This window comes from Aythya ferina (assembly GCF_964211825.1).
Source record: "Aythya ferina genome assembly, chromosome: 3".
Classification (NCBI taxonomy): domain Eukaryota; kingdom Metazoa; phylum Chordata; class Aves; order Anseriformes; family Anatidae; genus Aythya; species Aythya ferina.
Window position 1 is genome coordinate 8,991,648 of NC_140298.1, and position 13,684 is coordinate 9,005,331.

At 39.6% G+C, this 13,684-nt stretch overlaps 1 protein-coding gene and 1 long non-coding RNA gene across 3 annotated transcripts in view; one reads left to right on the forward strand and one right to left on the reverse strand.

Moving 5' to 3' along the window:
- Positions 1-13,684, reverse strand: part of ANKEF1 (ankyrin repeat and EF-hand domain containing 1) — an 18,474-nt gene continuing 4,790 nt past the window's right edge. The window contains exons 2-10 of one of the 2 annotated variants that reach the window (XM_084514692.1): positions 12,215-12,606; positions 11,589-11,788; positions 10,062-10,211; positions 9,253-9,376; positions 7,592-8,414; positions 4,514-4,740; positions 3,016-3,197; positions 1,713-1,856; positions 1-253 (exon numbers count right to left, since the gene is read on the reverse strand). In XM_084514692.1, the coding sequence (XP_084370818.1) occupies positions 128-253; positions 1,713-1,856; positions 3,016-3,197; positions 4,514-4,740; positions 7,592-8,414; positions 9,253-9,376; positions 10,062-10,211; positions 11,589-11,788; positions 12,215-12,606 (2,368 nt within the window). In that variant the 3' untranslated portion in view covers positions 1-127. The remainder of the gene's footprint in view (positions 254-1,712; positions 1,857-3,015; positions 3,198-4,513; positions 4,741-7,591; positions 8,415-9,252; positions 9,377-10,061; positions 10,212-11,588; positions 11,789-12,214; positions 12,607-13,684) is intronic. The other variant, XM_084514693.1, reaches the window with a different exon arrangement.
- The window catches only part of LOC311434496, a 20,676-nt gene continuing 19,432 nt past the window's right edge, over positions 12,441-13,684 (forward strand). Inside the window, exon 1 of the long non-coding RNA XR_014691536.1 lies at positions 12,441-12,688. This is a non-coding gene — a long non-coding RNA (uncharacterized lncRNA). The remainder of the gene's footprint in view (positions 12,689-13,684) is intronic.

Consider the following 13,684-nt stretch of genomic DNA (forward strand, 5'->3'; position numbering starts at 1 on the left):
TACATTTTATCATAACTGAGATGCATTTACTAAGCACCACATGATTCCTTTCTTACAAAGGTGTAGCCTTCTTTGATCTTTGTCCCCTCAAAATACGTGTAGAAGTAGCTTCCTGCAGCTGATACGCTTATTCCGTAACTGTTCTCTTAAAGGGGGTCAGGAAGGCTTCTGAGTTGCCAGCAAGAGTAGAGTGCTCCCGGAGCAATTCTTGCTTTCTTACCAGCTCCTTTGTTGTGGCTTCAGGGGTCCAAACCTAGAAAATAAAGGTAGTTGTAGTTACTTTGGGCAGGGCTTCTGCAATAAGAAAACACTTGGCTAAACCAAGCTATGTTTTAGCCCTCCCTTCTATCCTGAGATGTAGAACAAAACCAGTGCAGCTTCCCTGCAGGTACCACATCATCTTGTATATACAAGCAGAGCACTCCTGTCACTTCTAATCTGTAATATGCTGAGGGCTCAGCTCAGGGCTAATGGCAGGGAAGAAGACCCAAAGCTTTTTATTTAGAATGACTGATTCAGGCCCAAGATCCTCTGAGTGGAAAACAGTAATTAACCATAGAGTCACTGGCAGCATAGGCTTATTTCCCTGAGACCACTGCAGAAACAAGCTCAAATCAGAGTTAGGGAAATGGTAAATTCTAAACAAACAAAACTTCTTGGTCAGCAATGGTATTTGTTTCATATATAATAAAAATCTCCATGATCCTCTTTCATTTTCTCAATTATTTGTGAGCATTAACAGGTCCCTAATACAAAAGTGATACTTTAATTATTTTAACTCCAGGAGTTAAATGTTTATTGTGCTGTGATTCACTTCACTCAGTGTCACTGACATAAGAAATCAGGTAATAAGTGATTGAGAAGGTGAGTTAGAAGTTGGTGCTGGTCCCTTAAACAAGGACTCCTATCCTTTAAGTGTTCTGTGTGAATATTAAAATTCATACCATGAACATGGTTGCATTTGTATTTAATGTGGTCTACTTTCATCCTAGTTTTAAAACTGGTAAGAGCTCAGTTTCTGTGACTTGTTATAATACATGTGGACATACATATCACCTTTTAGGTTTATTGTTGTTTTGTGGCAATCTTTACTCTATGTCATATCACCTATTAGTTAGTTAAATTGTGAAGCCCTTTCATTGGTTTGTTGTTGTTTTGGACCTACAGTAAGGCCTGCTCACAAAGGGGAAAAAAAAAATCATAAGTAGCTAGAAAACAGAATTGATCCAGGATTGAATCATGTTGGAAGCACCAACTTTTCAAGAGATCTTTCTCTCTGAAAGAAGCCATTCCTATGTTCCTGACTTTCAGTAACTGAAGGAGAAAGCAAACAAGATCTAATACAAACCAACTGGAATCAACTGTGAACCCTTCTACAACTTCTTTGCTGAAACTGTGAAGCCATTGTCTTTTTTTCCAACTAAATTTTGTTGGGATGCCAAGTTTTCTAATCAGCTGTTCAGAAATGTACAATGTGAGAGATGTCAGCTTCTGAAGACATGACTGGAATGAAGCCCTGACTCTGAGCTGCACGTCATGCAAAATGCTGGGTGCTTTGCTAATGCACTTTGACTCTGGGCCAGACTCCTTGCTAGTATAATTGGTCCAGTTTTCACTAATTAAATGACCAAACTCTTCATACTGACCTGCAAAGAATGTGATCTGTCTACCTTTAACATAAAACTGTAGTTAAGGTTTGCTATTGTACGTACTTTTCTGGGTTCGAATGCGATATCTTCTTTCTTAGTAGCACCACTGGTTATCAGAGAGTTCAGATAAATAACACTGTCCGTAAGGGAATGTGCTGCCTTTTCAAGATCAGGTTTTTCTATAACTGCCAGAGATACCTGTGAAAGCTAAAAGAGAAGTGGTTAATCCATTGCACACATGTTGCATTTAGAAACAAAGCATACATCCTCTGATACTTGTTTTACCATCCATTCACTGTGTGTGTGTGTTTTCTGAATCTGTTCAGGATGTGTTTTTCTTAAAGCTTTTTTTATATATATCAGAAATCTGTGAGGGAAGCACTTTAAAAGGTAGGGGATGACTCTCCTTCTTGGACATTAGAACATTAACTGCTCTTCAAGACTCACTAGACTATCACCTAGTACCATTGGTGTTTCCATCCTGTGGCAGGTGATGAGTGTCAGAAGTTGTCATCCTCCCTTCTGTGAAAATCCTATACTACCCTCGAGAAACTTAAAACATGATCAAAAGGCAGAAATCAGCATGTGGCTACTGTAACACGTTGACTACAACATCCAGGGTGGAACTGATGATGGAGACTGCCAGCAACGCAGATAAAATTGCATTTTCTCTCTAAATAGCACCCCAGGTCTGATTAGCAATTAACACTGGTAAATCAGGAAGACTTCATCCACCACAATAAGGTAATCAGAATATGGTCACTGAGGCTGATGTCTGCGTGGGTGGTGGGAAAATAGTAAGGTACTCAAGGCTCCAGGAGGGTGCAGAAAATGCATTGGCAAGTACAGCAGCCAAATGCGTCGGTGTGGGCTTTAAGAAATAGGACTCTTCTCGACGGTGGAAGAAGGATATGAGACAAATGGGAAAATCAGAAGTCAGCAAGCCTGATATCAACTCAGTATGTTCAATTTAGAAGAGGAAAAAGATGCTTCTACTGACTTGAAGGGCCTTGAATTGGTCATATCCTTTGAAGAAACATGTGCTTCCTTTGAGAAACTGCAGTTAGCAGTTTTCAGTATTCGGACATCATAGTTAGGTGATCATTAGCGTTAGGGGGAAGGAAAGGAGGAAAGATTTTACATTCCTTGTCAGTGGTAAAGGATACAATTCTGCAGTGGGATTAGAGAAGGCACAAAATCCATAGAAATTACCAAATTACTGTTTTGAACAATGAACAAGTAGTAGTACTGGCAAAAACAAGCCCTGCTTCTGAGAATACTTTAACTTCCTGCTTTATACAGACTGATGGCAACTAAAGAAATAAACACTACTAATAAATCAGTCCTTTCTCCCCATTTCTCATACCTCTTCTTTCACAGCTTGCATCTCTGCAGGTGTCACTGTAGAAGGTGACCTTGGCTTTGCAACTTTTTCTTTCTCTGCTCCTTTTTTTTCCGATACCATAAGCAAATTGTCCAGTTTATTTTGAAGCAGATCGATTATTCTAGAATCTGCAAATACCTTAGCAATATCAAGAGCGTTCTTTCCTGTATTTGAAAATAAATACCTGTTTAAGCCCTGAAAATAAATCTTGGCACTTGTTGTAACTGGATAATGACACTACAGTCAACAGAACTTAATTAGGCATCTAATTTATTAGCCATTCAGTGTGCCAGTAGCCTGCCTGATGTTGGTGTGAGGGCTGGCAGTCAGCAGCACTGCTTGCAGAAATAAAGGCTTGCAGAAACGAGCCCTGAAACAAGATATTGAAGGAATTGTTGGAAGTGGTTGCTTTGCTTTTAATGTTCTGACGTTTGCATCTTAATATACCGGTCCTGCAGGTTGTCACTTTGATCTTTGAGAGGTGAGAGCATTTAGCACTTGGGATTGGCTAGCATACTACAGGGTTTGGAATTCAGACAAAGTTCTTGTTGGTACCTGCCCCTGCCAGTGGTTGCTCTGTGGCTGGCAGAGTCAAGGGAAAGCCCTGTGGTCTAAGTGGGGCTGAACCTCTTCAGAGCATAATAAAGGGGGAAACTCTTCTAAATCTTATGAGATGAGGCCTTAAAGTAATGGTGAGATCAAACTGCCACCATCAGTTATACAGAATTTCCCAGGATAATAGAAATGCAGAGTACACAGTGCTTCTACAAGCAGGGTTTCACCTTCTAGGCATTTTGGGAAGGGAAGTCTTATTACGTAGCAACATTGTTTCCTACATTACAGCAAGGGCCAAAAAAGCAATGTTAACTGTTTAAATTGCTCTTAAAATAGAGACAATAATAGTCATTGAAAGGTCTGCTGTGAGGAGGCAACCCTTCAGTATCAGTTCAGACTTGTGTTTCTGTTAAGCCGCTTTTATCTCAGGGACAAGTATTTACAGGCTAAGCAGCAAGAATTTCTTTATTTAACTAGTGTTGTCTGTGCGTGCAAAATTACAGGCAGTTGAAATGTGCAGCAGAGTGCACACTGGCCAAAACTAAAATCTACTTTTCCATTCAATAATACTAATAACTGCCTAGATTTTTTTTTTCATTAAAGCCGCTTTCATCTCCAAATGTATCAGGTGAGGAGTAACAGCTATCAGGGATGTTTTCAGCCACAGTCTTGGGGTGGGAGGTTGTACTTATTAATCATGTCATTATGTAACTTCATTTTATAGACATATAAAAAGTAGGAAAGCTGACTAGTTAGAATAGTGATTCCATACTGTAGAGAACTAGTTGAACTTAACTTTACCTTCATCGTAATCCTGATAGCAGTCATAAATTCAGAATACTTCTCAAAACATTCCAATAACTTATTTTTCTTATAAAACTTGTATGCACTTAAGCAGTCCCTGTTGGGAGACACTGATATTTACCATTGCTGTTTGTTGTTTGGATGTCAGCACCTGCATTGATTAAAAAATGTACCATATCCAATCTACAGATCTCAATGGCTCTCATTAGTGGGGTTGCACTGCCTATTGCAGGTGCATCCACTGCTCCTCCAGCCTTCACTATCAGCTCAGCAATCTCTAGGTGTCCATTATAGCAAGCATGATGGAGGGGAGTCCACATGAAATTGTCTGTTGCGTTCACGTCGGCCCTGCAAAAGAGTAAGAGGGGTTGTGGCAGATGATGCCAGACACTAAATACAGTAATTTCTACGGCTCTAAGTACAATCAATGACAACTGCATGATAGTGGCATATTCAGTGTAAATAAGTATTTTCATATTGCTAATGCTACTTTGAAACTGTTTTAGAATGTGATACGTAGCTTGTCATATTCATTGTGTGTGCCTTGGTGGTGATCATGGTCCTCTCGAAGCTGACACAGGGTCCTCCTCCCCAGGGAAGTTTTCACACATACAGACAAAAATAAGCTTTGGGGCAACTTAGTCCTTCTGTAAAATGCTCGTAGTGTTTGTGCTCCAGCTTCCCTGAGGATGGCCAAAGGCGGGTTAAAGAATCCGAAAAAGAAAACTTCTGGGCCAAGAACACGCGCTCCAAAATACATGGCAAAATTGCTTCCTGCACTATTTAAAAATGAGTTAGAGAAGATCTATTACAGAAAAGCCGAGGATTTAAAACTTTTTCAGCTACCATGTCACTGGTCTAGATCCTTCTGCCTCCCAGGTTGGTAATGGCATGTTCTGGAGGCTGCAAGGGCTGGTTTTGGGGTGATATTTGCAGTGTGCTGCCTTCAGAAGAATCTCGGGAAAAGCATTACAGCAGCTGGCTGCCTTGGGAGCTTTTCAGCCAGGGGCATGGAAAGGTGAGGCTTGGGGAACAAGAGCCACTAGTGTTAAAAAAAAAAAACAAAAAAAAAAACAAAAAAAAAAACACTTTGTAGTGTTAAAAGGGAAGAAATATGGTTCCTCATGTCTTTGAACAAAACATGGTCCGTGACCATACCTGGATCTGTTGTCTCCCTCGTGTGCCATGCGTGGGTTCAGAAGGAGTCAAAACTGAGGGAATCCCCTAAAACTCCTGCACACTCAATTACTTTCCATTGTGTTTAGGACAGCCTACAGGTCCTGAACTGCATTATGGACAGTCCCATTTACTCAAGGGACAAAGAGCTGATGTCTGCCTGAAAGACACGGAAGGAGGTAGAGGGAAGAAAAGCTAAGAAGCAAGCTGCTTGCCCAGAGAGCTTTTTTGCTTATCTGATCAGATGGTTAATATTTAACTGTGGATCAAAAGAACAGACTAATCTATTCATCTCTTCTTGCTTAAATTTTTAATCTGTTTCAGAATTCTGCCTTTGCTGAGATCATATAGCAGAAAATTCCCCAGATCTAACGGTTTTATCTTTGTTATCTTGCAGTTGCTTAGCTATTATGACTTACTTGTACGCAGATGTCATTTCCTCTATATTTCTCATTTAAAATGCAGGGTTACACTTACTCTGCTTTCTCTCCCTACCCACTCCCCATGCCTGGACTGATCCTCTTTCTGTCCCTGACTCTCTTTTGTTAACTTCATTCTACGGGAAACAAACTGATTGAAGGGAACAGGAAAGACACAGCACTGACATAAAATTCTTCAGCATTTTCTTTGGATCAAACATTGGTGAATTTGCCTTATTTCTGAGTCTTTCTGGAACAAGGTAGAAAGTAGATACCACTGATTTATGCTTAAACCTCAGCATTTTTTATAGCTCTAAATAAGTATTTAATTTTCCATTTGGTATGCATTTATAATACTGAAATGGCCATATTGTAAAAAGTATTTAAATTCCCATGCCAAAATGAAAGTGTTTGAAAGTCCACAATGTTGAAAGATGCAAAGCTAAAACCGTACTGAAAACTTTCCTTTCTGATTTCAATCAATTTAAAATATCAAAACTAGAATATTTTTTAACTATTATTGCATTTATAGGTCTAAATACAATGAGATGTGACTAGTGCACTGTCTAGTGAGATCTGATGAAAGCAGTGGAGATAAATTTGCTAGATTAATTTGATAACTCTTGCATCTTTATCTTTGGAAGACCTGAATTTACACACTTACACAGCTTTACATATGCTGCAGGAATGTCAGTGTAATTACCAGGGTGCATAAATCTGTACATGCTGTTAAGTCTCTGCAGGATCTCGAGCAATGGCTGGAGACACTTATCCTTAGAAATGAACATTAAAATAAATTCTAGCAACAGGTAGAGAACACAGCTAACGTAAATATTGTCTCTGTAAAATGTTCTCTTAAGCAGTTATCTGAATGTAGGACTGTGGCAGTTTGATCATAAAAAAAAAAGAAGAGATTATGCTATTACATAAATATGACTGATTTTTTCTTAAATTGCTTTCATTTTTAAGCTGTTATGAAGGTTTTTCACAGGTGTATCTGTAGGCTACAAAACTGCTGAAGCACTTCTGAAGAGGGGAACAGACTAAATAGCAACGTGCACTTCTGGAGTAAATCCTGCTGCCTCAGCCTGCTGAGGCTGCAGAGGAAAATGATTCTTGGTAGAGCTGATTCTCTTAAAACATTTGCATGCAAAAGCTCTGGCATGTGGAACAGGGAAGTCTGAGACTTCCTTGATGATTCATCTAAAAGTATCTCAATGATTTCAGGCTAGCCACTTAAGTCAGATTTCCAAAAAATCATTCGTGTAATTTTGAAAGTTATTTTGAAGATGCACTCCTTGAGACATGGATATAAACTAGCCGCAGCTCCAATAGACTACATGTAGGTGCTCTGCATCTAAGTAAAATGTCAGTAGCTCAGACACCAACAATTTCAGATCTGGGAAACTTACCTTTAGATGTTTTTATTTCCTCATTACTAAAATGTAAAAAAAAATAAACTAAACCTCTGTAACTCAGCATCTTACAGAATTATTATGTTAAATAGCATGCATACAAAAACTAAAGTCTGTTGCATCCAAATGTGTATTGGAAATTTATGCTCCCAAAATAGCAATTAAAGAAAATCTTTGGAATGATCTTACCCCTTTTCCAGAAGATACTGCACGAAGTCTATGTTCCCACTTGAGCATGCAGTCATCAAAGGTGTTTTGTAATACTTATCTTTTATGTCTACTGGCACACCCTCCTCAAATGCTTTCTCTAGAGACAGAATGTCTCCTGCCCTGACAAGGAAGTTAATGTTCATGTACATTTTCCTTGGTTCATCTATATACCAGGCACGGTCGTCGTGCACGGGGTGGGCAGATGGGTGGTCTCGGTTAAAGCGGTAGCTATCGGCAGTGTTCTGAACAGCCTCAATCATGTATACAGGGAAGCCATCTTCCCTAAGTGGACACGCACTCTTTGGAATAATGCAAATTGGCACGGGGACAGCAATGCCTCTTTTGCCTCTTCGTTTCTTCCCTTTCTTTCCTTTCTTCCCTTTGGGTCCATAAGATGTTATAAGATAGTTTTTCTGCAAGTATTTAGAGCCTTTAAAAAATTCTTCAGTGTTGATTCCTTCAGGGTCAGCTCTTTCATGCGCTTCAGCAATAGTTTGTATTTGCTCAGTGTCCACAAAGGCACACTGCTTCTGAATAACTGCTATGAAATCATCCTTAGCTACTGTTCCATCTCCTTGGTCAACGGCCTCAAATGCCTTCCGGAGGGCATCCTGGTGCTCTAAGGACCAGTCGTACAGCCTCAGTGCCCACTGGGGGTTCTTCTCCTTAGCTTCAGACTTAGACTTTTTTTTAAAGTTATTTTCAATTTTGCGCAATTCGGTTACTGCTGCTTTAAAACCGCCTTCCTTGGCAACTGCTCTTGGAGTCTTTGCCAACAGGTTTGTCCACGTAGGATCGCAGCCTGACAATATAGACACACTTTCACTGATAGTGCAATGGAATTAATAAATGGCAATTACTTAACGTAAGAGTCTTGTAATATGTGTGTAGCTAATTAGCACAGGTCTACAATTTTATAAAGTCTTAACTATAAATAACAATAGTCAATGCAACCGCATCAGTGATCCCAACCTGGAAAGCTAGGCACACAGCCACATTTGTTTTCCAAAGGGAAATTCACCAGGCAACCCATACTCTACTCCATCTACTCACGAATACATATGGGAAGGGAGAAGTTCAGTGAAAATTTTACATTTTTACTTAAAGTAGCAACCAAGTTTAAGAAGAAACCAACTAAGATTAAGATGTTACTCGCTCTTCTGTATCCCAACACTGTGATTTGGTAATGGACTGTGAGCTAAATATTTGGACCACAAGAACATAACGTAGGATTGTACATGGTCCTACGGAAAGACAATTGGAAGTGGTATGATCATTTGAGTAACTTAGAAAATCATCACAGCTTATTTGGAGTATGTTTTAATACCCACGGGTGCTAAGTTTTCCCCATGACTACAGTGAGATCAGTGAAACAAAACCACTTAATGCTGTCCAGTTCTAAGTTACACAAACCCGTGTTGTTTCTGTTGATTTTCTTGAGAAATGTTTTATTTCATCATAGCCACGCTAGTAGAAGTGAACAGCAATAGCCTATGTTAGGTACTTCTTAATGAGAATCGCACTTGTCACATGATACCCCAGAGAGACAATTCCTTCGCAGATGCCCGAGTGATGTCAGTCTTTCCTCTAACACAGAAAAATAATATATACAATAGTCATGAAGTAACTTCTTAATGTACCTCGTTGTCCTATAAACTTGCAGCAATTTGCAAATCCTCCCTCTGCAGCGTAATGAAGTGGTGTGTTACCGTTCATAGCGATCAGGCCCAAGTCTCCATTATAAGCTGAAATAATCCTCAGGATCTAGAAAAGCAAAAACATGACCACCAAAAGTCATCTGTGTTTCTTAGGAGGGGGGAACTGTGAGACTGATTTACAAATGAAATGCAGTATCATATATTCCCAGTTTACATAGTGAACTTCTCTCCCTTGCCCAGCTGATCAATGCACACATGACACTCATGTTTTCTATAGTACGTGCCTACTTTACTCAGGAATTAGAAACCTCCTTCAGTTGTAGATACCAAGAACAACCTTCACTATTGCAGGCCTGCCGTCTTCAAGACCTATGTGTAATCATTGTGTGCATAATAAAAATTGCATAATTTAATAAAGACAGTAGTTGGGAAGATACAGGGAAGAAATAGCCTCCCTGCAGCTATTTGTATCTGCCTTTCCTACAATGGGAAGGTTTCATCCATGTTACACAACTGTGACATGCTACATGTTGGGGGAAACAAGCTCTCCAGAGGACCTATTCACACCAGACAGCCACAGTAGCACACACACTCTGGGGTACCTTGGCAAAAAAGCTCTGCAATTATGAGAGAGATTCTGTCACTTCTGGCTTCCCTTTGATACTCAAAAAGAAGTGGCTTTTAACTACTAATTACTGTGCTTTGATCAGCTGAGATACTGGACTCCAGATAGATAAATAAATAATGGCCTGGCTTTGCAGCAAGCTGTTCAACACCACAAATGATGATACCTCAAAAAAGCCTCCTTTGGCTGCAAAATGTGCAGCACTGTGTCTTTCATTGTCAAATAGGTTAACGTCGACTCCTCTCTCAAGTATACCACGCACCAGCTCAAGAACACCTTCTCGTGCTGCTTCCATTAAGGCTGTGCGACCCGTAGCCTGCAAGGTAGCAAGAAAACAATTCAGAATGTGCATGGTGTGCTAATTCAGGTTGAAAGAGTCCAACGTGATCTGATTGCTGCAGGGCAGCATAAAATGAAGGCTTCTTTTAGGTGTTATTGAAAAAAGTAGACATGTCTAATACTTTCAACAGCATTTGTATGAAAACTTTAGGAATCTAGTCTTAATGCTTCTAAATCATGAGTAGTCAAATCATAGTGACTCAACTATGTTAGTAACCTGAGTCACCTGAACAGCCACACAAAAATCAATTCCCTATTTGAGGAAATACTTTTTTTTTTTTTCTTTCTGGGTGCATGCTCTTGTGTATAAAGATTTAACACAAAATACCAATTATATCTTGAAAGAGCATAAGTAACTGTGACTTTGGTAGATTCGGTGACTGTCTCAAGAATAAAGCACCTCTCAGCTCAGGGATAGCGTCCTATTAACCTAATGGCCCACACCAACTCTTAAAATCTCTTACCTGCTGCTATACAGAGGGGCAGAGATAAAGGAAGGGCAGGAAGCAGACAATGAGCTGTGGATTTCGTTGTACCAAACCATGATTTGTTCCCTGATATCTTTCTTTGGGCCTAGCAAAACATTCCCATTATGTTGCCAGGTATGTGTCTACAGTATTAGACCCAAGATGCAGGTTTCTCATCATATTGCAGGCATGCAGAGTGCAGAAGGTGGGAATGTGCCTCAGAGGATGTGATAAAGATGTCCAAATATTGGTAGTGTAAAATGTTTTGGTATAGCTACAAATTAGGAAGGATGCTGCAAATGCTAGGACAAAAGCAAAAGCCAGGAGTAGCACTAAGGGAAAGCCTGATAATCCTGAAGGTCTTTTCCAACCTAAATGATTTAATGACTCTATGACTTGATCAGTAGCACAGGGCTTCATGTCCTTAATGCCATTGATACATTTAGCAAGTAAACAAATACATGACTAAGATGTACAAAAGTGAGAAAAGAGTTTCTTATGTCTCGTCACTACCTTGATCCCCATTCATGTTTCTTCTGTTGGACTCACCTTTTTAGTATTACTTCAACCCTGAAAACCTTGGGGCACATCCAGCTGAAGCACAGTGAACTAGAACTCTTAGGAGTTGGCACACTTACCCCTCGTTTTTTAAATATTTGCACTCTAACCTACAAAAATCTGATTCAGGATACATGATTCAATCAGAAGACTTAAATCTCTGTTCCTGCAAAAAAAATGTTGATAAAGAAGGGAATAGATATCCCCACAGAGTAATGAAATTGCCACTGTTGTGCAATTTTAATGTGAGGATTTATGGTTATACATTCCAGTCTGGTGACCATTCTTTACTCCTGTATACACATTCTTAGTTACCAAAATATTCATACTGGGTCTCTTGAATCGGGATTTGCTCCTCTTTCCAAGAAATTCAGACATATTTCTTTAATATCATGAGCTTGCTCACAGGCTTGTAGAAATATAGGCTTCCCATCAGTAGTACAGTTGTTAAGATCCGCACCATAATCCAAGGCAATTTGAGTGCAGTGATAATGCCGTCGTGTAGGTAAAATGCAGTAAAACAAAACACCTGCAAAGAAAAACAGCAAGGATTATGGTGTAATGGTAAATGCTAAGAAAGGTTATTTATGCTATAAACTTCACAGATGAATGGACAGAGACTCCTTCATCAGAGGCCCATTAAATTCTCTCACATATAGAAATGTAAAAAGGATTTCTAGTTTAGGACCTCTGAACATAGGGAGTTTACCAGAATTGAGTATGTGGCTGCTCATGGGAGAACACATTGGAGGGATCTATGATTTAAAGGCCTGGATTGTTCAGGGAGAATAATTTTCATTTTTACCAAAGGCCAATAGCTTCTGTTGAGCTTTAAGCATTACCCTCCACTGTGGTTCCTCTCTTCAGAGTGAGCATGCCATACATAGCAAGCACGTAACGCAGTAAGGAGCCATTTTGTGCTATTTCTGGTCTGATCGGGTTCCTTTTTACTTACCTTTCCCTTCGTTATCAACAACAGTCATGTCTGCTTTAGCTTTTACTAGTAAGTCCAGAACCAAGTCATAGCCTAGCTCGGCTGCCCTCATTGCTGGAGTACGTCCCATTTTGTCCTGGACATCTGGATGAGCTCCCAGCTGTAGCAAGAAGCTGCACATGTCGGTGTCGTTCTTAGAGCAGGCCAAAGAGAGGGCGCTGTACCCATCTGTAGGCTCTGTGAAGTTAATGAGGTTGGGGAAGCCATGCTGGACCAGCTTTTCTATTTGCTTCTTGTCTTTCTGGTGGACACACTGGAGAAGTTTGTAGATCTGTAAGTCTTGAAGTCTGTCATCTACTGGTAGCATACCTGAGTAAGAAAAAATGGCTTCATCTAAGGAAGGAATTTCTGCACTGGGAGAGAGGAAAACATGTAAACACAGAGATGAGATTACTCCGACATGCCAGGAAGAACAGGTATCAAGCTATGTTCAAGGTATGCAATTATCTACTTACCTACTTAAACTTGACAGAGCACAGAGCTTTAAGTGAATTTCTCTCACTTAGTGTATATGGTACATATAGAGACTACATAAACACAGGAAGCACCTTGCAAATTGCTCTTTCCAGTAATCAAACTGTTCAGAAGAAATCTCTTCCAAGGTGAAAATTAAGGTAAGGAACTGTAAGCTAACTGCTTCCCATTCAAGGAACTGCGATAATCTATAATTACTTGGAGGCCCAAGTTGAGGCTGGTCACCTGCCATTTTAGTACGTGAGAAAAAAAATCACATGTCCCAGTTACGAGTTTTGCTAAAGCATAAAATAGATGCTAGGATCACTTCATCAATACCGGAGCATCTTCCTTTGTTAGTAACTAATGCATGAACTTCCACCTGGGCTGCGTGCATAAAAGGGTAAATTGCGTTTCTCTGTGGTAAATCCCTTGGGGAAAAAAGGTGCAGGCAGTGAGATGCTGACATGGGAAAAGATTCCTCCACGTAATGCAACAAATACTTGTAGAGGAAAGTGTGCTGCAGGCTTTGCATTTTCCTCGGTTGTGATTATTTTTTAGACTTTTTATCCTCTGTTAGCTAGTCTCAGCACTTGTGGCTGCAGGGCCAAGCAAGGGTCAAGGCTGTTTCTGGAGCTTGCTTAAGTGAATGGGAAGCTTCCTATCAGCTTCAAGCAAGCCCTGGATCAACCTGTGCTCCAAAAACAACACTTATAGGGCAGACAACAAAAAATGTGGAAGAACAGGTCCCCTTAGGGATTTATTTTATTTTATTTTATTTTATTTTATTTTATTTTATTTTATTTTATTTTATTTTATTTTATTTTATTTTATTTTATTTTATTTTATTTTATTTTATTTTATTTTATTTTATTTTATTTTATTTTATTTTATTATCCATATAGGCTGTAAATTGTACCACTTAGCAATCTTCCTGGCTACTATTGAGTGTTTTGTGGCTGTCTGAGAAGAGGTGAG